The sequence below is a fragment of the Nipponia nippon genome, unplaced genomic scaffold, assembly GCF_047370975.1.
Source record: "Nipponia nippon isolate SJK-2023a ecotype South Korea unplaced genomic scaffold, ASM4737097v1 scaffold_4, whole genome shotgun sequence".
Classification (NCBI taxonomy): Eukaryota; Metazoa; Chordata; class Aves; order Pelecaniformes; family Threskiornithidae; genus Nipponia; species Nipponia nippon.
This window is the reverse complement of record NW_028262358.1, coordinates 53,689,769-53,712,137: the sequence shown is the minus strand read 5'-3', so window position 1 is coordinate 53,712,137 and position 22,369 is coordinate 53,689,769. Positions and strand designations below refer to the sequence as shown.

At 35.4% G+C, this 22,369-nt stretch overlaps 1 protein-coding gene across 1 annotated transcript in view; it reads right to left on the bottom strand.

Annotated features, from left to right (window-relative positions):
- The window catches only part of ADGB (androglobin), a 128,726-nt gene that overhangs the window by 72,637 nt on the left and 33,720 nt on the right, over positions 1-22,369 (bottom strand). Inside the window, exons 8-13 of the mRNA XM_087775188.1 lie at positions 22,039-22,250; positions 20,311-20,433; positions 14,339-14,433; positions 11,651-11,825; positions 10,768-10,858; positions 8,050-8,194 (exon numbers count right to left, since the gene is read on the bottom strand). Of these exons, the coding sequence (XP_087631314.1) occupies positions 8,050-8,194; positions 10,768-10,858; positions 11,651-11,825; positions 14,339-14,433; positions 20,311-20,433; positions 22,039-22,250 (841 nt within the window). The remainder of the gene's footprint in view (positions 1-8,049; positions 8,195-10,767; positions 10,859-11,650; positions 11,826-14,338; positions 14,434-20,310; positions 20,434-22,038; positions 22,251-22,369) is intronic.

The window sequence follows — 22,369 nt, the reverse complement described above, 5'->3', positions numbered from 1 at the left end:
CCAATTCTGTTCTTTTCTATGCTGTTTCCATTCTTGCAAAGTATATGGAGGGCTCCTTTTCCAACAAGCATTTCTTGCTGTGCAAGTGTACACAGCTGTCATTGGCAACAGCATGCCTGATAGCTACAGCATCTTTTGTTTTCTATCAGCTGCATAAACAAAAAGTAGCCTGCTCTTTTTTAATGTTTTTGGCAACCAACTTTATCCTGGTCAATCCCATTTCCAAGCAAGAGCTGCTGAACTAATATGAATGCAATATCCACTTATGTTTAAAGTTGAAATCAAGTTAGCCAGCCTTTCAGAAAGTCCATTCATTAAATTTGCAAAGACAGGGTCCTTTTCTTGAGAGATTAAAAACTTTGATACTGTTAAAAATGCGTGCCTAGTCATCCTTCTTTCTGACTGCCCTCTTACCTGCAATATGACATACTCTGCGCAAGACTCACTTGCACTTCTTTTTTTTTTTTTTTTTTTTTTATGAGGGAGGGAGAACGGGAGAAAGAGATTCCACAGTTCCCAGCTTATTTCTTATTTGAATGTGGTACTATTAATGGGTTAACTGGACTAGCTTTGCCTTTGCAAAGATAACTATTAAAGCCTAAAAAGGGTATTGCAAATTTGCAAGCTTCTTTTCATCCCAGGTCTCCCTTTAACACGATTTGTCATCCTTCTCCCCACCCAAACTCCTCATATATACCCATCTTTACAGTGTCAATGGTGCTAATGCTGAAACTGATAACATTGAGCTGGCCAACATCTGGACACACACAGTGATTTTTTGTTCTGCTTTTCAAAGAGGAGTTGTGGGAGCTATACTGATTTGGAGCTGCTTTTATGCTTTCTCAATACAATCTAGAAACATTTTTGAGGGGCAGACTGACATAACTTAGAGAGTCTGAGTACGTTAGACTGGATGGCAGGTCACAACAGTACCTAAAGCTTGCAAAAGGTCATTGTGCTATAACTCCTGGTCTGCCTCAACCCTCCTGTTACAGACTACCCTGCATACACTATATGAAGGGATCTGTGAATGCTTCCTTAAAGGAAAGCCTTATGGCTTTCTACTTTAATTCCTAGCTGCAGTAAAAGTCTTCCTGAAGTATTTTACAGCACCTCCACAGGCCCAGAATAGACTCAGGAATCTCATCTCTGTCAAAATTTTAGGTTTTTGATCTTCTCTGCACTAACTAAAGGAAAGAGTTGAGAGAATAAACTACAGATTTAAGTGTCTCTGTCCCAAAAAAGGAAGTAGCAAATAATTTAATACTTATAATTTAACTGCAGTATTGTTTATTGAGAGAATTTGAAAGTCCCATTTTTGCACAAATCCTAAATTCTATTCCAAATCTGTTGTGGGTTTTTTAAAGAATGTTCATGAGTCAAAGCTGGGGACAGATCTAATATAAACAGCAATTAAGAGAAAAATACATACATTGTTGAAATTGTTAACGGTTGAACAATTTGGTAGCTGAAATATATTACATCTTACATGTCCCTTTTCAGATTAATTTCTTGCTTTTTTAGAGCAAATGAGCTGAAAAGGACACAACAGGATTTTGCAATTGCCCATGTACTTCAGCTCCTCTTTCCAGACTTCTGTGCATACAACTGTGCAAGACAAAAGGCAAGCTGTGATTACTTGTCACGTGACATTGACAATCATGACTCAATATTTGTGTCTGAAAAATCTCTAGTAATACCTGGACTATCTCTCCCCTTTAAACTGTGACTTCAGAAGTACGCATGCATAGAGCTGTCATATTTCTGCATGGGAGTCTAGAATTTGCAAGATTCCAATATTGCCAAATTTCTTGTAGGAGTCGCAGGATTTACCAAACAGGTACATGTCAACTGTACAATTTATCAAGTTTCTTCTCAGAAATCCTGGGCATGTCACGTGTCCAAAAAAGGGCAACAAAGCTGGTGAGGGGTCTAGATCAGAAGCCTTATAAGGAGCGGCTTACAGAACTGGGGTTGTTTAGCCTGGAAAAAAGGAGGCTCAGAGGAGACCTTATCACTCTGTACAACTACCTGAAAGGAGGTTGTAGCGAGGTGGGGGTCAGTCTCTTCTCCCAAGTAACAACCAATAGGAGGTGAGGAAATGGCCTCAAGTTGCGCCAGGGCAGGTTTAGGTTGGATATTAGGAAAAACTTCTTCACTGAAAGGGTGGTCAGGCACTGGAACAGGCTGCCCAGGAAAGTGGTTAAGTCCCCATCCCTGGAGGTATTTAAAAGACAGGTAGACGCAGTGCTTGAGGACATGGTTTAGTGGTGGGCTTGGCAGTGCTAGGTTAACGGTTGGACTTGATGATCTTAAGGGTCTTTTCCAACCTAAACTGTTCTATGATTCTACAACCAAAGTATAAAAAGTATCAGATCTACTGTACAAGCCTTGGAGACTGTAATGTTTGCACCACAACTGTAGCACTTTCTGCCAGACTTACTGTTCATGGACAGTACACATGACCCATGGTTCTAGTACAGACCTGTGGCAGCTTACTATAGGCAGCTTACTATAGCTATTAACAGCTGGCAGCAGGAAGGCCTGGAGAGATACAGAAAAACTCAAAAACTGCTTCAATAGAATTTCCAGTAAAGGAGAATGTACCCTGGAGAATCTGGATGCTTAGTAACGTTACTTAAGCTAGTTTGAGCTGTGAAAGCAATCCAGCCACAGCTGTGAGAGTCTCCTGTAGGCTCATTTACTCAGTTTTTGGAGCGCAAACATAACATAGTCAAAAGCTGTCTGCTTCTCTAATGGCACGGGATGTGTCCATCTACCTAAACCTCAGTGATTCTGAGACAACGGGGAGTGTCAAGGAAGTTCTCATTCAGTTATGCTATTGCCTCAGCTACAGCAACTACGACATTGGCACAGAAAGAGAAACTGAAGGCATTTTTCCTCCTTAATGAACACACATTGTCTGAAAGGTCAGCTCTGCTGCCACAGTATCTGGTAAAGAAAGAAATAAAAAGACTTTGATCCAGCTGTGAAACATGAAAGGATGCACACAGTTAGTTTCAGGGAGAATTTAGTTACTTATTGTTCTTCCTGCAATCAATGGGAAATCTGAATGCAAAATGTGAGGAAAAGTCGCCGGTTAACTTAATCTAATTTATCACCTATTATGTTTTATAATCATTAACACATAATTGTAAAAATAATGGTAATTCATAAATTTATAGCTATCTTGTTACTTTCAAGGATTCATTTGTATTGTTCAGCCTCCTAACATTAGCTATGTCATTATTTTATTCAAATTCACCAAATAATATGTTTTAAAATCTATCTGATATTTTTATAAAACCAGTATCCTTTTCTATTGTAGAAATGATGCATGGCAAAACTTTTCACACCAGTTTTTCTGTAAAAAACAGCAGTCTTCTTCCAAAAATAAGCTCTCTGGATGTAATTGCAGGTGAAGGAATAAAGCTTCAAATACATCCTTTTTAAGATTAAAAATCCATTTTAAATCTACCTCCAAAATGATGAAGACAACCAAAATATTTCTTAAGATCCAACCCTGTATTAAATTTCTAGGTTTGATGTTGACCTGAGAGTTATATCATCAAAGGGTTTTGCATCTATAGTCACTTGGATGCATTCTTTTTTTGCCTGCTCCTGAGTCACTGTTTTCACTAACCGGAATATCAGCTCTAGTTTTAGCTGTGATGTGGGAGAAGGTAACAGAGGTGGCTTTTGAAAAAAGGCAGTGGTACAAAAGAACAAACAGCTGCAAAGTTTTGCACAGATGGAGGTGTAGGAATGGCTTAAAAATACTGGATTACCAGCTTGGCTTCTTTTTTATTCAGTCTCTAATGTTGGAGCTGTCCCATTCTGTATAAGCAAGTAGATATTTGCAGGCCCATCACAAAGATTCTCTATACCACAAATGTCTAAATTGAGAGCTCAAGTCCCTCTTCTAATTCATGTGCTTATCTCATCTATAGGTTTTTTTTCCTGAAAAAATAAGCAGAGCATTTTCATTTTGCACAGATTGAAGTAATTTGCCAAACTATAACATTTGTAAAGAAAATAGAATTTTGTATTTGCTACCCAGCCCTCCTGTTGACTCAAGACCAATTCACTGGGTTTATGAAATATGTTGTAAGAAGGATTAGAATGAGGAGAAGAAAAAGCTCGTTATGACACAACCGTCTGGAACGTTTATGGGGAACATGAAAAAAGCACACAACAGAGCATGCAAACTAAATAGACTGATATCAGTTGCAAGCAGAAGATAAGACTGAGTTTTCATATATAAAGGATAGCACTGAAGTAAGAAAAATGAGGTAAACATGAACATTAAAGAACAAGTGTATTGTGTTTATGTCACTGGGAGAGAGTGGCAATTTTAACCCTTCTGGTCTAGAAAGTAGCATTGCCAGGGAGCTTGACACTGAAGAAGCCACAAAGAGAAATCAGAGTGTTCTGCTTAAGATTTCTGAATGTAGCAATCAGGTGAGTCTATTAAAACATCTGGTAGCCATGGCAAATTCTGACGGTAAACATATTTGGATTAGATTTTTCTTGCTTTGTTACTGTTCAACATTTCCTCAAACAGAAGGCAAAGAGCTTTCTTCTCAATGGAATTGGAGATAACTTGTATTAAAGAATTCATCACAATGAAGAATACTCAAGTGGGCTTTTGAATGGCAGAGCTACAAGGAAACCCTATTCCAGGATAATCTTTTTCTCAAAAGAGTTTGCCAAAACTACTGTTCCAGAAAACTGCAAGACACTGTGCAGTTTACATATGATGACATTTTTGCTTTTTTCCTGACCACAAAATTGGATAAGGAATAAAAATGAAAGGAAAAATCAAATGCTGAAGACCTTCTAGTTCAGGAAGCCATTATTCCACAAATATTTTTTTCCAATCAAATGGAACAAGCCAAAAATGTACTTTCACATGCATTTCAATGTGTCTTACACATATAAATCACTTATCTTCCCATTGAAGAAGAATAAAAGCGAGCCTCTTCATTAAAGAACTGGGCCCTATTTTATGGAGTTTTTAAACAAAAAATTCACAAAATATATTTTCTTAATAACAGTGTGTTTCAAGATCAATTTAACTACCAAAAAAGATATTTTTAAAGATTTTCTTCCTAGTGCAAATCCACAAAGCTTTCAGAACTGTAAAATCAGAGGGAATGGGAAATTCAGGGGAAGTTTGTAAAAATCAATAATAAAGCATTTCTATTCTTTGGCATGAGTACTTTGGGGACACAAGGAATAATGCTGCCTTTCAACTTGATATTCTTCAAAGAAGGTACATCCAGCTCCTAAAATTTTATCTTTCATTTATCACTAGTCTCTGTTTCTGTGACAACAGACCTTCGGAACAGGGAATCAGATATTCAGTGCTGTAACTTCATACAGTTTACATCAGAGTGAATTGAAATATGCCAATTTAAACTTGCTGAGGATCTGGCACAACAGCTGACTGAATTTCAGTCAGCTTAAAGCATAAAACTGCTGCATCCCAAAGATTTACCAAATCTATATCAAAGGTTTTAAAGCAGACGTCTCCTGAATAGTAATCACACAGGTTAAAATGGAGACAAAGTTATTCACACTAAGCATACTACAATACACAATTCTACAAATTAGCCATAACCCAGTGAGTTGGGGATATCAAAGTTTCTCTTTCACTGGTTGTTTTTTTTTAATCACTAATTGTTTTTTTTTTTGAAGTATACAATATACATCTATATGTATATTGTTATTTCAAGTTTTAAAACTATGGAAAGAAATCTCTCCCATAATGAATCTCCCAGAGGTATCCACATAATTTTGTTGATTAAAAGATTTAATATGTGAAATAAAGAAGATTGTTCTGCAAGTTAAAAACATTATTTTCTTTTGCAACCCATACAAATGCAGTCCTACTTACATATTGCAGCTATTAATAGGCATAGCTTTTTTTAGCTGAGATTTAAATTGAGGCAAAAGTAAGGTTCAAGTATAAGTCAATTAGCTGCTCATGACTTCTTACATTTCATGTCTGAATCAGACTGCCCTCAGACTAAGTCACACTCATGTCTTCTTCCAACCATTCCGGTTTTATCAATGTCTCTCTCTCATATTTTCTTACTTGCCCTTGTCTTTCTTTGACTTCACGTCCTACTGTGACAGACCAGCTTTCTACAATCACATGGTTCTTACACTCTTGGACTAGGGGAGAAAATCAAAGTGACATTCCAAACTACTTTTATGCTTCCAGTACAGAAACGTCTATTAATTTGTAATTAACTAAATCTATATTTGTACACTAGAGAGACTGAAGTCATGCAACAAATAATTATTATAGATGCTACTTACAGCTCCTTTTTACCCTGCTGCTTTTGTAATGATTTTCTTAAGTTGCAGTTATTAAAAATACTTTAGAAAGGTCATGAAGTACTTATTAAACTATTGTTTATAAAATGTAAACAAAATAAAGAATAGCTAAATATATATTCTATTGCAAAGAATTGTCCTTCACTACAGAATCACCTTATTTTAAACTAATAAATACCCAATAACTATATCCACACACGTACATTTTCTATACACACAATAGATATAGAACAGTTTAAAACAACTGAGTTTGTGATCTGAAATACAAAAATGGTATTACAGTATACTCTGAAGAGGGAACATGTAAATAGGCCCTCCAAAAATTGCAAAGAAAATTATTTCCCTTTTATTTCAAAATTTACTGAACTAAATCATGTTTTCTTTGTTCATGAAGATACCTAATACTATCCTTAACAGTATGTCTTTGGTCTTCAAACAGATTTCGTAACCCTACAGGCAGTCACTATACATCAACCAAATACCACAAATGTTATCCTCAAGTATATTTACCAGTTTGTCCCAGAAAAGAACAGTGGAAATTTTAAAATAATTGGGTCATCCTTACTACAGGATTGTGCAGATAAGGACTTTGTTACTGTCTTTCCTTTATGCAGCACTATGGATGAATACATTTTATAGATTCTTTTAAACTATTTTCTATATTGTAATCATATCGAATGTAACAGATACGGAAGACATACTCATTCTTTACTTGGAATAGAAAATAAATGTAGAGGGGAGAACCGTAGTAAACATTTACAAGTTGAGACTACATCTTCCCCAAAGCGTAATTGGTTTATTGAGCTGGATCCAGATTTTGAGTATAACTTCATTGAAAGCATTTTTGTATTGCCTAGACTGCTTTTTCTCTCAATTTTCTTAAAGTCAAAAAGAGAAATGTTATCTGATACTCTTATGAGCAGTGTTTGCTGCAATAAGGATGAAATTGGGGAGATAATGGCACTGCCAAGTTGGGTTCTTTTGTAGGTGTTGAGCAAATAACTTCAGTGGAGCTCTGTTTGTTTCTTTGAATATTTAAGTCTCTATTTCTCCATGTTGCGAGTTATTTCCCTATATAAAATATTTTGCTCAGGAAGCTTGAGCGTCTAATTCATGGCTGAGGATTCCCTTAGAAGGTAAAACTTCCGAAATTTAAGAGCAGGCAAACTCAGCATTGAAGTCTTAACTCTTCTTCTAGATCTAGCCTGAAGTCTTTCAATTAAGAACCAAATGAGGATGCCATTTTTAAGGCACGATTTTATAAAGTTTACATTTTTCAAGTAGCCACGTGCCTGGGTACATCCTTCACTGTAGATGAAATACACTAATCGTAACATGAAGTACACATTTATTTATAGAGACCCCTGACTATCTTCTTAAGACTTTCCCATCAAATTGATTTTAAAGGGCAAAACCAAAATATTTTGTAGTGTTAGCAATAGGACTTTTAGAAACTGAGGAACAAATCATAAAAAAATAAGGTTAAAATGAAAAGCATTAGGAAAGATTTCCCACCCAGTACACATCAATATAACTATAAAGTGCAAAGAGCAGGGAAATTACTTAAATACCATGGAAAAATAAAGCTTACTGAAAAGTCTTTAAAAATCTACATTTGAGATATAAGTATTTTCTATTTTGCCTTACACTATCCCTTGGAATATAAAACTAGGTCAAGTTAAAAAAAATTAGGAAAATTATTACCTGAGGATAATCTTCTGCATTTGAGTGTCTCCCTCTTTGATTCATATCCACATTACTGTCACTTACACTTTCATCGCTTTCAGTAACAGAAGGGAGACAGGACATGGAATGAAGTCCTTTTTTGATGGTAGACTGTGGCAAGTGGCTAAATAATAAAAGAAAACTCAAACACTTTAATCCATACATTTACCTTCAAATGACAGTCTTCATAAGTACTATTCTTAACAGAATTTTGTCAAAATAATTTGTGCCTCCTTTATTTTGACAGCTTAATAGGACAGCACACAATATAGATACATATATTCCTTATCATTCCTGGCGTGGCACTACACACATATCTACGCTCAAAAGATGTGAACTGTTGCCTTCCTCACTAACCCTCAAAAAATCAAAACCCAAGTTAGCTGAGGAAAACTAGATTATAATGCCAGAAGTGAATAAATTTCTGTGGCCCCTAGACAAGAAAAACATTTATAATGCACACTACCTGAATAGAGGCAGGGCAAAAAGAAGTGTTTTGTGTCAGAATAGTTTTTTGTATTTTCCCTCAAAATGGGTCTCCATAGCTACCAGACAGCTAAAACACACGATAACCAAGGAAACCTGTGCAAGGCCTATTCTGGCTATAGTAAAAGAAGCTCTGTCGCTGACTTCAGTGGAGGCAGAAGTAAAAACTGATGGAAATATAAATAACTCTTTGCTTGTTAAGTGAACTAGGAGAACAAGATGAAAATAATGTTGCACACATGCCAATTAGACATAAATACCTAATTGTGTTATTGCAGCAATGAAGAACAAAGAAAAATGTAAGCATGTGTTATCTAACCCTCTTCTTAAGGATTGAGATAATGAAATAACAAGATCTTTAGCAGTAACACAGTCACAATTATCTTCCCTTTTAATGCTTCAGAAGATTTTATTAGAATAAAAGCAAGAGATTAAAAACAGTTTCAGTCCCAATTGTGTATCTAAGCCCCTTATCTTATTTCAGCAGCTATATTACTTTAATGAAATGCTAATGCTTGCTATATATTTTTGGTTACTACCTGTTAATTAAATCACGAGAGATTAAATTAGCTGATTGTCATGGAAACGAAGCACGTTAAATAAACTGTCCTTGACAAAATGGGATAAGTTGACCATTAAGCAATCTATTAAATATGAAATAACAATATAAAATATGTTAACATGCAAATACTACAACACCTTAATTATTATTCTCTCATTCTTTTAATAACCTATTAATGGATATTGCTTAGAGCATTTTTTATGTATTTCTACTCCTACTATTTAAAAACAAATAGGTAATTTAATGTATTTTTAACCAGAACAATGCAACTGTATCAGCAAAACACTGATATTCCCAGAATTTTCCAAGGTCATTTCTTCTATGGACAAATGCTGCTGTTCAAAAAAAAATTCTAACTTGTTTATTATCAGTCCATCCACTCATGATGATCAAAATGCAGAACCTGTCAAGTATGTAATTTATTCAGTTTACTTAAGAGATGTACTTAACAAAAGGTGTGCACACCTTTAAAAAAATACATACATCTCCAACAATTTACAGATTGTTGTTGGACTCAGGCTTGAGAAAAGAAATATCCTTCAAAATAACATAAACTTTTTGCTGCTCACTAATAGTAATCCTTTTCTTGTCAGTGAGAAAGTATTATGCTGAATATTGAATATTGACTAGAAGTCAATTTCTGAAACTTCATCTCTAAGACACCCTGTTTAAAGACCCTGGTTTTCAAGGGTTTATAGGACTTCCAAACAGTCTTTAACACAAGGCATTTATACAAAGTTGTGTTTTGAGCATGAGCTGCTTCACCTGCACTCTCAGGCTTCTTGTAACAACTATAATGAACAGAGAACAGCCTGTTTTATTCATAAACATTAACATTAGTTGTTCCATGCCAGATATGTGATGCCCATGAAAGTACTGACTGGCCTGTCAATGACTTTCTTGTTATGTGCAAGAATTGAAAAAGACCGGTATTTTGAAGAAAAAATTTGAAAAATATCAAAGAACATTCCTATTTCTGGTGGAACTGATCTATTGAATATTCTATGTCTTTGGGCCCACTAAGTAGAGATACTGGCAAAGTGGTTTTGCCTGACAGAGCTCTGGGTCCTTCAATGTTGGACTGTCCACACAGGGTGTGACAAGTAGGGATCCACCCCTCAGGTATGTGCATGACCACCTCCTGGTGGGCTTTCTCACCAGCATGTAGATTAGCAGATTGTACGGAGCAGCATATAAAGCATAGAGCATCCCAACTTGCATCTCCAATAGGAGGTGTGTGCAAGTAGAAGAACCTGCACTCCCAAAAGAGAAGGTGTGCTTGTAATCCAGAATGCCAGGAGGATGCATATAATTGCATGTATATGTCTCTCTGTGTGTGTGATTAGAAATTCTTGGGATTAGTTACAGAAAGGTGTTCAGAAGTTTGTAGGTGTTTATTAACATTTTGTAAGCATCTAGTATCGTGGTTTATCTGTTATATTGCTGATATTGATCCTAAATGTACAGTTCACTGGCAATTAATTATGTGACGTCAATAAAACAACAGAGTGCTGTGATCCTGATATGCTTTAAACTACATGAACTGAGCAGTTTTTCCCTGTGACACAAGTAAACATAAGCCATTGTGCTTTCACAGTGAAATGGACTAACAATAGAATGTTAAGGCTGAAACTACATTGAATACTTACATGTCTGTGGGCACTGTGATAAGATTCAACTTGTAATTCAAAAACAGGCTAGCAATCTCAACATGTTCTTCAGGTTTCTTTACCACAGGCTCTGGAAAAAAGCAACTTGTTAAATATATATTCATAAGAAATATTTAATACTATAATTTTGACAAATCATTTCATAGGGGATTCATCACCCCTAAATAATTGTATTTTCCCAGTATCATTGAATACACTTGAATGGAAGAGAACAACCATGGGTGGCTTTAGGTGACATATCATGAAAAAATAAGTGCTTAACAGTCTGATCCTCAGCCTGCAAGGTATTAAAAGTGTGCTTAACCTATATGTAAGGTTATCCAAGGTAGCTCAGAACAACTATGGCAGCACATTCTGCTTTTGCTAATTCCCTCTGTTTCTGATCCTAGTATATTTTTGCTAGCGTGACTGTAACAGTTCCTTATTCAAGCTATCTCATATCATGAATTTAACTCCATTACGCAGTATAGACAAACTCTAGAACAAGTTTACCTCTAAAACTATGAGTTGTTGCAGCAGGAGTAGTCACATACTTTAAAAGGTTTAAAAGGTATTCAGAAGCTTTCATGGCTCTGCATCAGAGAGCTTCTGTGTTGCTTTGATAATGCTCCCTCTTCATTTTCTCCAGAAGAGTAGAGTGCTTTCTTAGAGATAAATTAAGACACTTCTCAAAGCATTTAAGAAACAATAGGGCTAAGGGGAAGTTATGCAAAATTGGTTAAAAAAAAAAAAAAAAAGAAAGAGTAATCCCTAGGGAAGTTCTATTGAAATTAAGCTAACAGATGATAAGTATGGCTCTGAAAATGTTTATAATAATTAAAATGTAATTACAAATTTATTTTGGAGGTTTGAGAAGACAAACCTTGAGGTTCAGATGTCACAACAGTTTCCTTTTTCTGACGGAAAAGCTTCCAATGAGGAACCGGTGGTGGTTGTGGTAGTGCTACCAGAGGACAGGACCTAGTTCTGGTAATCAGGACGGGATGGCTATATATGTGGGAAAGCCCATATTGCCTCAGCTTCTCTGAAGAATCAGCCTATGAAACACAGAAAGATAATCTGATTGGAGCCAGCTCTTATTTCTGATCATCTCTCTCTCTCAAAAAAGAACAGCATGCATACAAAAGCACCTAACAGCTTGGATAACAAATGAAACAAAAATCATTCACTTGACAAGGCTATCCAAAACCATTCTAATTAGGATTTGATATTCAGCAGAAAATGTATAATTGTATACTTAGAAGTGCTTACATATATTTTACTTTTCATAATAGAATAATCACTTCTTTCAACTTATTTATATAACCATATTCTTTTAGGTGCTACAGAAAACATAAATGAAGCAGAACGAAGATGTAAGAAAACAACAGTGACACAATATCTTGTTTTAAATGAACATATTTAAAAATACTTTTTCTGAGGAAAAAGTCCTTACTTCATGCTTCATTTATAAAGTAGCAGAATTCTAAAAGCAACTGGTCTTTTAGATAACTTGTGAAATCTCCATAATGTATTATCACTTTGAACCAACACATCATTTAAGTTAAGTTTTTTATGTGCTGGCTAACTTAGAAAACACATTAAAGGCACTACAGTTGACCCATATACCAAAGCCCTTAGCAACAGACTTAAGAGCAATTTTAAATGTGGACATTGAGTGGTGCTCTTCCCATTAAAATAATAATGGTCCAGTACTTAACATTTTTCACTAGTGAAAGTTCTGTTACAAGATTTGTACATCCTTTTTATTTTAAAAATACACCTTCTTTTGCTTGCTAAATAAATAATCCATAACTTATTCCTTTAATATGTTCATCAGCAAGTCTCTGATTGATCTTGCTCATTGTCAAATGTTCCTGAGGGTCTATAATTACAAACTGCAAAGAAGAATGTAGTTGTGGTTACTTAAAGGGAGAGGATCAAATTAAACATATTAAGGTACACAAGCAATATATCAGCCTCATTTGATCTCTGAATTTATAAAGATATATTACAGGAGTGGTGACTGGGTACACACATATTCAAACAACTTAAAAATCAACTCAAAACCTCCAAGACCATAAAGGATTTTGAAGATGAACAGTTAGGTGCCATGAAGGAGAACTTGTCAACTGCTGAGTAGGAAACACACTTGAATGACTTAACTGTTGATTTTTTTCATTTTATTTGACCAAACTTAAGACAACTAAAATCAAGCCGGATCAATCCAAGGACATACACACTAGAAAACACAGCTACAAGGGATACTGCAAAAATTCTGCAGGGAAATTCTGGCACAACTGCAGTAATGACAAAATTTCCTCCAAATTCAGGGAGCAACTCTTACCGCAAACAATGAATCCACTCTTCCAAACTTTAATTATTTGTATCGGTGTAGCACTTCTCAGACCCCCAAAGAAAGCTTTGGGCTTTTTTAACTGAGGCTCACAAGAAATCCACTACACTTCTGTATTTAATTTCTGTCAACTTCCATTTTTCTGTCAGTCTTTACTAAAATACTGTTTTAGACATATAGATTCATCTGCCTCATTTTATCTGGCCTGCCATGCCTCTTTTTCAGTAATCTCCATACCCTAACAGACTAAAGTCAAGTTTGAGGCTAAAGGCCTTAGGTGGCAGGAAAGATATAACCCTATGCCACTGTTTCCAGTCTGCTTTTTGATGACTAGTATTACTTATTATTAGCAAAGAGTCAGTATCGTCTGAGACCTTAAATGAATATAAATTAAACTAAACTCACAGAGAACAAGCTAGTCTTCAAAACAGCATAAAATACACAGCACAATTTTTAAAAAGAAAACAGTGCAAGAATTAAGAGCAGTAAAGCATAACACCTGTAAAACATTTCTAGAAATTTCTTTATTTTATGAAGCCTACCAGTTTTATGAGAAGGCAGCTTAATTTTTTATGTTCTAATTATGATAAATATGATTTAAATGTACAAAAAATTTAATCTAATTAATAATCAACTCAAGAAAGCCTGCTCTGGCATTATAAATAGCTTTCTGTAGAGTGTGAGTGACTAAGTGGAAATTTAAGCATTGTTTTTACCCCAGCTGCATGAAGTGCTACAGTCTCTCCAGCTGCTTTCACCAGTTAAAACACTAATGATAGAAATGGATATAAACATGATATTTCTTATAGAACAACATATTGGAAAATGTATATCAGAGAAGTCATTAATTGCAGTCTGAAAAAAAACTGAAATTCATGTTTTTCAAGTAGCCCTTAAAATAATTAGTCTTTCCATTCAGAAGTATCTCATCATGATGCATTTGCTAGTCCACATCTAGCCTCTCCCAGGAGACTTCAGCTCCTGGGATCCAGAGGAAAGTGGAGTAAAAGTGAAAAAATGAGCAGGGCTGTGGCAGAAAAATGCATGATCAGAATACAGAAGTACCGAAATATAAATTTAACTGATAGTCATTACCTGGTGACTGTTTCACTATATTAATTTTATTATTTTTGTTACAATGTAGTTGCTACAAAATGAAACACCCTGATAATAAAATAAGTAATGCTTTCTTGTCCTGAGAGCATAGAATCTTACCATCTGCCCTAATGAAAAAATATCCTCTTCAAACAAATGCAGTGGTATACAGCCAGCATACACGGCCATTTCTGGCTGGGTTGGCACAGAAGATTCTACAGAGAAAACATTAACATGTTTTAGAACAGGGTAAAGCATAAATAAATGTTGTTGTACCTCACCCTAAATTATTCTGCTTTCTCTGCCTTATTTTTATTATTCTTTTCTTTGTCTGACTCTGTTATTTCATTCAAAACAAGAGCTCATTGTAAAATACTCATTAGAGAAGCCATGGATGGAAAAAACACACTGTTTTAACCCTTGCCTATTTAAACCATCAACAGCTTTTGCATATTTTACTTCTTTTACACAAATGAATAACAGAGACTACAACTTAGAAATGCAACAGCTCTCGCCATTGTTCTATTATTTTTCTTCAAACTTTAAAAATACTAGATACTAGCATGAAGAACATCTGGGTAGATGAAGTAAAAACATACTGATTGGTCAGTACCAGCTAAAGGCTTCCCAGTAATGAAAGCAAAATTTAATCTTGCCAGGAAAAGGATCAACAGCCAGAGCTGTGGCCACTCCTGCCAATGGATATGAAGACTGAGATAGGTCGTTTAAGAAACAGAGTGCTTGTAAACCAGGGCTACTGCTCTTACTTCTGCCAAGAAGATGGAAAAAAGGAGGTAATGATGGCTGCTTCAGGAAGTGTGAGGGGTGACCCCATAGCTCTTATCCCACATGCCTTACGGAAGCTTGGTTTCCTGTAATTCTGCCATAGGCAAGGCATAAAAGCAGGGGCACATTCACTTTGCTACCCCTAGAAATCTATTGCACTAGGCAACCACGCAATTGTCTCATACCTGTACCTGTGGAAGAAGCCATTGTTAATTCCTGAATGATGAAGAGAAACCAAGGCTGTCTGGCTCACAGCCAGTTCACTCATGCTGAAGGGAAATTAAGAGTCTGAAAAATATAACACTAGAAATATAGGTCTGTGGTTTGACCTAAAAGTCAGCTCAAAAAGAAGGATATCTATGTCTTTCTATTTTTCCTTAGTCATCTAAGAAAGCACGTGAAGACAGGATTTCAGTACACAGGTGGTGACACCTGTTTTTCATGAGAATGTTTTGTCTTTGTTCCCTTCAGCTCCACCTCAAATATAGGATAACTGCTTCCTATGTTTAGTAAGTATTCAATTGGAAGTTCCTCTAAGAATAGGTATTTTCTGTGAAATGGAATAAAACAATGCTGTCCGCATACAAAGAAAAAAGGGAAAGGAAAAGAAAAAGGGAAAGAAAGGAAAAGGAAAGATAGGCAAGTGGCTAGCAAATACAATTTATCAGACTTAAAATCCATTTATTTGGAAGGTATGCAATGTTTTTTTCTTAAAGTAGTGAGACATCTCTGCATCTTAAATATTCTTCCAGAAATTCAATTACTCAGTTAAATACAAGCTGATAGTAAGTCAGAGTTACTTTCCAGTGGATTCTTAATATTTCTCACTACATGCTTGTGATTCCTGTGTTAATCACAGCTCTCATGTTAGCTGTGGGTTTCAATTTATTCAACAGCAAGGCTATAATCTTGGTCGGATCTCAGTCTCTACTGGCCTATCTGGTCTGTTACAAATACAGCTGTAGTAGCTATGATGTACTACACATTACAGAAGAGTACATGCCACATGGCACACCAATCTCGTTGCATGTGAGAAGTATTTCTCAAATAAAAGTATTTAATCAAATACCAGGTGGAATATAAAACTGTCATACTCAGTCCAGATGGGTTGTGAAATAAAATGTCTGCAGGGCAGACAACAAACAGTAATGAACGAATTATTAGAGCATGCAAATGATTAACCAGGCACACCATATTCACTTTAATAATACTATTACAATAGTGTAAAGATTTTGTACATTATGCTAGTACCTTTTAAAAATAATACATTATTTGATCATTTTTCACTGTACAAAAAATGAGGAGGATGTATGCAAATTATTTGCCACCAGGTGTACTGTTGATTAGTGTGAATTCAGCACCTAGGGAAACTAGTTAAAACCAAATAGCCTTGATAAAATTGTATTATTAGATGCAAAATGTTATAACATATGGTACAACAAAACAGTTAGATTCAGCAAAGCCTATTATTTATATCCATCAGTGTGGATTTAAGAATCCTGTGGAGCTTTGTTAAAGATTTCTGAATCCTTGTAGCTGCTTATGTTTCACATTTGTGGCTTTGCAAATTCATCTATAGAGAGTGAGTACTACACAATCTAAATAAATGTTTCAGTCTCTGTGAAAAGGGAAAGTAAAATTTGAATTGATCCATGTTTTATCTCTCTCTCTCTCTCAATCTCTCCAGCCACTTAAAAAGAAAGGCCAAGAATGAAAATTGTTGGTTTTAATATTCTTAACCATTTTTTTTTTTAAATCATAGGTTTGGAAGACTTGCAAAAAATTTTCTCAATGTATCTTAAGGTTTCTCTTAAATATTTATTTGTCAAACTAGCTGATGCTGAGTTTTAACTTTCCAAAACACTTCAGTCGGCTTTCAATATCCTTCTTATCAGGTGTGCAGCTCATATTTTAATCTCTGTTGTTGTGTTAGGCATGGATTAGCTTTGCCTATTGGAGGGCATTTTTTTACTCTTCAGAAAAATGACCTATGTGCTTTTCAGAATTGACATAAATATTGAAGAATGATAATATGCATTTGAGAAACCAGAACAAAATATTAGGGTCTTCTCCCTACTTATAAATGAAAACTCTTTTGAATAGGCAGAAGGAAAACAAAAAGAACTTTACAGTTACGTGCTATGCATCTCATCGACTCTGATGTTTAACATTACAGATCTACTTGCATGACTTCAGAAATTTTTAAACATAACAATAATAATCTCCCAACACCTCTGTGACATAGAAAGTGACATAGAAAATATTATTATCTCTAATTACAAAGCTGGTATCAAGGCACAATGAGACTTAGTAAAAATAAATGGCTGGTTTGTAGAACAAACTCCCAAATTCCTGGCTAGTGCCCTCTCCAGTGGAATAGTATTCCCTTTCCAGCAGTTCAGAAATTATTAGGAAAATCATTAGTCTTGAAACATAAGTGCAAAATGGAGCAGTCGCTCCTCATAGGAACAAGGGGCTCATATCATGTCGTCATAAAAACTCTGCATGGAATGAATGGCCTCCCTAGGTATGAAAAGAGAAATAGTTACTAGACGAAAAGGCTGATGAGTGGAAAAGTCCAGATTGTGTGCTAAAACAGGCCAGTAAGAACATATGAATTGTCTACAAAATCTTCCCAAGGACTGGCTGGCTGATAATGCTTCAAGGATCCCATAACTCATATTGTGTTTGGGGGGTGCAGCAGGCATTGGTCTGAGTGCGCAAGTGAATCAGAACTGTATTTATAAATTCATGTTGGGTCTGGCTGGGATGGAGATAACTTTCTTCAGAGCAGCTCGTATGGTGCTATGTTTTAGGTATGTGACCAAAACAATGTTGATAACACACCAACGTGTCGGCTAATGTTGAGCAGAGCTCACACAGCATCAAATCCTTCTGTTTCTCATTCTGCTGCCCCAGTGAGTAGGTTGGGGGTGGGCAAGAGGTTCAGTCCTTCTGATTTTCTCACCTATACCACTGGTGGGGAGTGAGCAAGCAACCTTTCGGCCCCCCCCCAAAGGTGGGGGGCGGGGGGGCGGCGCTTAGCTGCCAGACAGCGTTGACCCAACACAACATTATAGCCCACATGAAATCAAAAGCCTGTAAGAGAAGTTTCCGAATACTTAGAAGTAACTGGTATGTCAATGTGTATGAAACTAAACAAGGTAATGACTATACAAGGTAATGAATACAAAAGGTCTTGCCATTTTAGAAGTAAAATATAAATGATATCATGAGTAGTTAAATACCTCTTTAGAAATAATTCATATTTATCACAGAAAGAAGAACGATTCCCTTGAAGTCCTCACACTCAACAGGCAGAGTGAAAACATGCAGTAGGGAAATAAGCACTTTTATGGTGCTGGAAATGAAATACTCTTCAAGCCACTTACATTAAAAACAAAACAAACCAACCAAACAAAAAAAACCAAACTGTTGCATTAGGTAAAGTCACTGTTACAAAATTCCCAAGAACAATTCAGAAACTTTTTACAACTACTGCCTCTGGAGTCTGACTTTGAACCTAGCCCTGGTTTCAAATGTTACTTTATGCACAAATACGGTTCTACTGTCCTGGGTCACTCTCTGCAGACCATCTGTCTCATAAAGCCTGCAAGCTTTTTATGTTGTGGCTACAATCTCACAACAAAAATGCATTTTAATTCAGTATTGTTTCAAATTGCAGTTCTCCTTTTTTTGTGTATGTTTCTTTGCAGTCTAATAATCTTAAATTTGCACCATATCTTACAGCCTCTGACTTTAAAATCTCCACATTTACTTCTATTCAAATTATTTTCAAGTTTATTAGTGAGATATCTACCTCTTACTCTTTTTCAAAAGTCTTTTCTGGTTCACACCTAGGATAACAGGGTTCTCTGACCATCGTATCTGAGCCCTGAACTAATAATCTTTCTAAATAACCTCTTCACAGGCCACTATGTATCTTTCAGAAAACAGCATAAACTGTGCTTTAAATGGCAGAACAAAGATCAAAACGTCATGTGGTTCTTCATACAGAAACACTGCCTGATGATTTTTAATGCTCTTTCATTCATTTCGCACGATATCTAGAATTCATCACTTGGAACCTTCTGCTTCTCCTTTGCTTTCTTTTCCCCACAGCGTGCTTGAGTACTGGGCACATTCCTTATATTCATGTGAAATGCCTCGTTTCCTATTCCACAACTACTACCACTAAAGCAAACTATGTTCCTGCAATACATTTTAAAATTTACTGCTGTTTAACTCCATTAGTAGTATCTAAGGTAGGAATTCAAATGAATATATTTGCTGATGAAAAACAGCAATATTGGTTTGATATAAATTAAAATCATTTAAACCACCAATTTTAATCAGAGTTTAAATCAAGAAGCAGGAATCCAATTTACATAGTGAGTTTCATTCTTGTTATAATTTTTACTTTGCAATTATTTTTCCAAAGAAAGATGCTCTACCTGTTCTTACCTGTTGATTTGCAACTAGATAATATTCCAGTTAATAAATATGTTTCCTTCTGCTAGCCATATGGAAATGCTACGTGTATGCAAATATGAGCAACAACAAAAGCAAATCAGCTTAATGTACATTTATGAAGTCTCGCCATATGATAGTAAGTATGGCATTTCTTATTGACTGATTAGTTGAACAATTAGTATTTACTTGTGGTTTGTGTAAATTGTATTTTGTTTTGTTTTTTTTTTAAATAATTAAATTTAAATGCACAAAGCAAGAATTTACTTAATTTTTAAGCTATCATGAACGTATCAATACAAAAAACAAATTCATCAAAATATATTTCCAGGATAAAGGAAAAAAATTTATTAAACAATCACGGAGTCAATTCTAATAAACATTTCTGGTCCCTCTGCCCCCCTGCCCCCCTGCCCTTCAACAAAGAAGCATTCCTGTTCTTCCAATTGCAATTCACTGAATAAAGTAGATATTGAACAAGTAAGTTATGAGAGAGGAAGCTTTTTTTTTTTTTAATACAGAAAGACAGTTTACCACTGGAACAAATCTTGGTCCTACATGACTGGCCAGCAACTTCCAGATATTCTGCATAGCATTACTTTACATTTTGACATTCAACACAAATTACTGCAATACTGTTCTTAATATAAGTTATAGGATTTTAATAGGTTTTAATGACTTCAGTCTGTAATGCAGCCTGTAAAGAATTCCAATTTTTTAACAAATTAGTATATTTAACCTCCCTCCAATTAACTTCAAAACCAAATAAAAGCAAAGCCCTTTGCTTTACGTGTATCTCCTGTTTGTATTGTTAGCTTCAAAAGAATAGGACTTACTCTCAGTTAAGAGAGAACGTTGGGTTTCTATCACCATTTGTGAAGACTGAACTGCTAACTTGCTTTTTTCTTTTTCTCCTTCTCTGCTTTTCTTCTTTCCGATTTCTCTCTGCTCTGCTTTTTCTATTAAGCAAAACAAAGATTAAATATTTTCTTTTTCAGACACAAACTTTCAGTCATAAAGTCTCATACTGTATAAATGCTTTAATGACATTTTAGATAAATTAAAAAAAAATGAACCACAAACTATTCCAGTCAGAAGAGTTGAGATACAATAAAGAACTAATGTCATTCAGTTTAAAAAAATGAAAAATAAAAAATAATTCTTAAGATGTAAATGCAGATTTACTGAGAAGGGGCCAGGAAGGCTTCGGTCTCACCTTCCAGTTAGTGCAGAACTCTCATGTCCCTACTCTAATGTTTGGAATTCCTGAATTCCTGGCACTGTGTCAAATATTTTCTTCATGTCCCTGCTCCCATGCATCAGTAATTTCCAAAATAATCTAACACAGATGAGGCAAAGGTTCCCAATGGACATGGAAGAAGAAAGTCTCCCACAGTCAGAACCTTCTTTCAAGCCTTAGAACTTAGACTAAAGGAAAATACACTTCTAATTAAAAAACCCCCGAACATTAATAGAGTATCAGAACACAGCTTATAGCCTCAGAGTTGGAGATTACAGAGCTGTATCGTAACATAATGCTTCCCTGATTCTTAGTCGTTTCAGTTACTAAAATAATTTCAAAGTCTTAGGTAGGATTAAATTTACAAAGTTTTCTGAGAATAAATTACAGCACCCTGTTGGATGAATGACAGTGCTGTTCCCCAGTGGCTGCATCCTTGTGCATATCCATTCCAAACTGAAATATCCACTGCGCTGGTGGGTGGGTCATAAAATGATAGTAAGAATTCCTCAGAAAAGAGAATACCCCCCTCAGCCAGGTCTCTTCTAATATTCTTATAACACTTTTGACATTAGGACTAAGTATTTGGGATTCAAAGTGGGGAAGGCAAGGATTTTTTTTATTTTTTAATCTAGGAAGAAATAGAAATTTTAGTATATGATTTGTGCCTTCCAAAGACATTAGAAGTGCTGTGAAACTGCATCTGTGCCTTCAAGTTAAAAACAACGACTAAGAAAACTCAGTCTCAAATATAAACATTGAAGAATAATATACTGGAACAAATAAGTTTCTAAACCTAAGTTTTTTCATTTAAATGTAAATAGGATTAGCAGCTCTTGAAGAAAATTAATACCTACACCTAGTAGCATAAACAGAAAAGTTGCTATAAATGAAAATGCAGGTAGACATTAGAACGTACTCGTCAGAAACCTCTGTAGCTAATCATGCTTTGTAACATGCATTATGAAATGTATAATTTATTGACGATCAGAGCAGTGTTGCCTTTGGGGAAATTGTAACCTCTCTGTTATCCCTCTGCAAGGAACCAGTCTTTAAAGAAATGGCTGTGACACAGAGCTGAACAAATCTCTGCCATAAAATGAAGCCATTTTCATAAAATAAGAGACGAGTACTGCTTCTAATGATGAGATCTATAGTTAAAACAATTTTTTTTTTTAATTTACACCATTGCAACATGTTCAGTGAAACAACAACAAACCCACAGAGTTGCATGTGGCATAATAAAGACATATACATTCAAAGCCAGAGGTTATGTTAACTTTATGCTTGGCCTACAAAGATAACACTACCTAAAATTACAGACCTTTGCCAATTTTATCAGCTTTCTCTGCTTTCTCAGGTTTATCTGACTGCTTATTCACAGATGAAACTTCATTTTTTAACTCTGAGACTTTGGTTGCTTTAGGTTTTGCATCTGACTGAGGATTATCAAGTTCTGGAGTTTTCTTATGTGGCATCTTGAATTCTGGCACAATCTCTTTCAAAAAGCCCCAGACTTTGTCCAAGTATCCAGGCCTTTAAAAAAAAACACATGTATGTCAATGATAATGATATTTGCAATAAGAAAAGAAAGTGTGATTTTCATTTAGATAACACTATGCTACAACTGACAGTCCAACTTTTCTAAAAGTTAC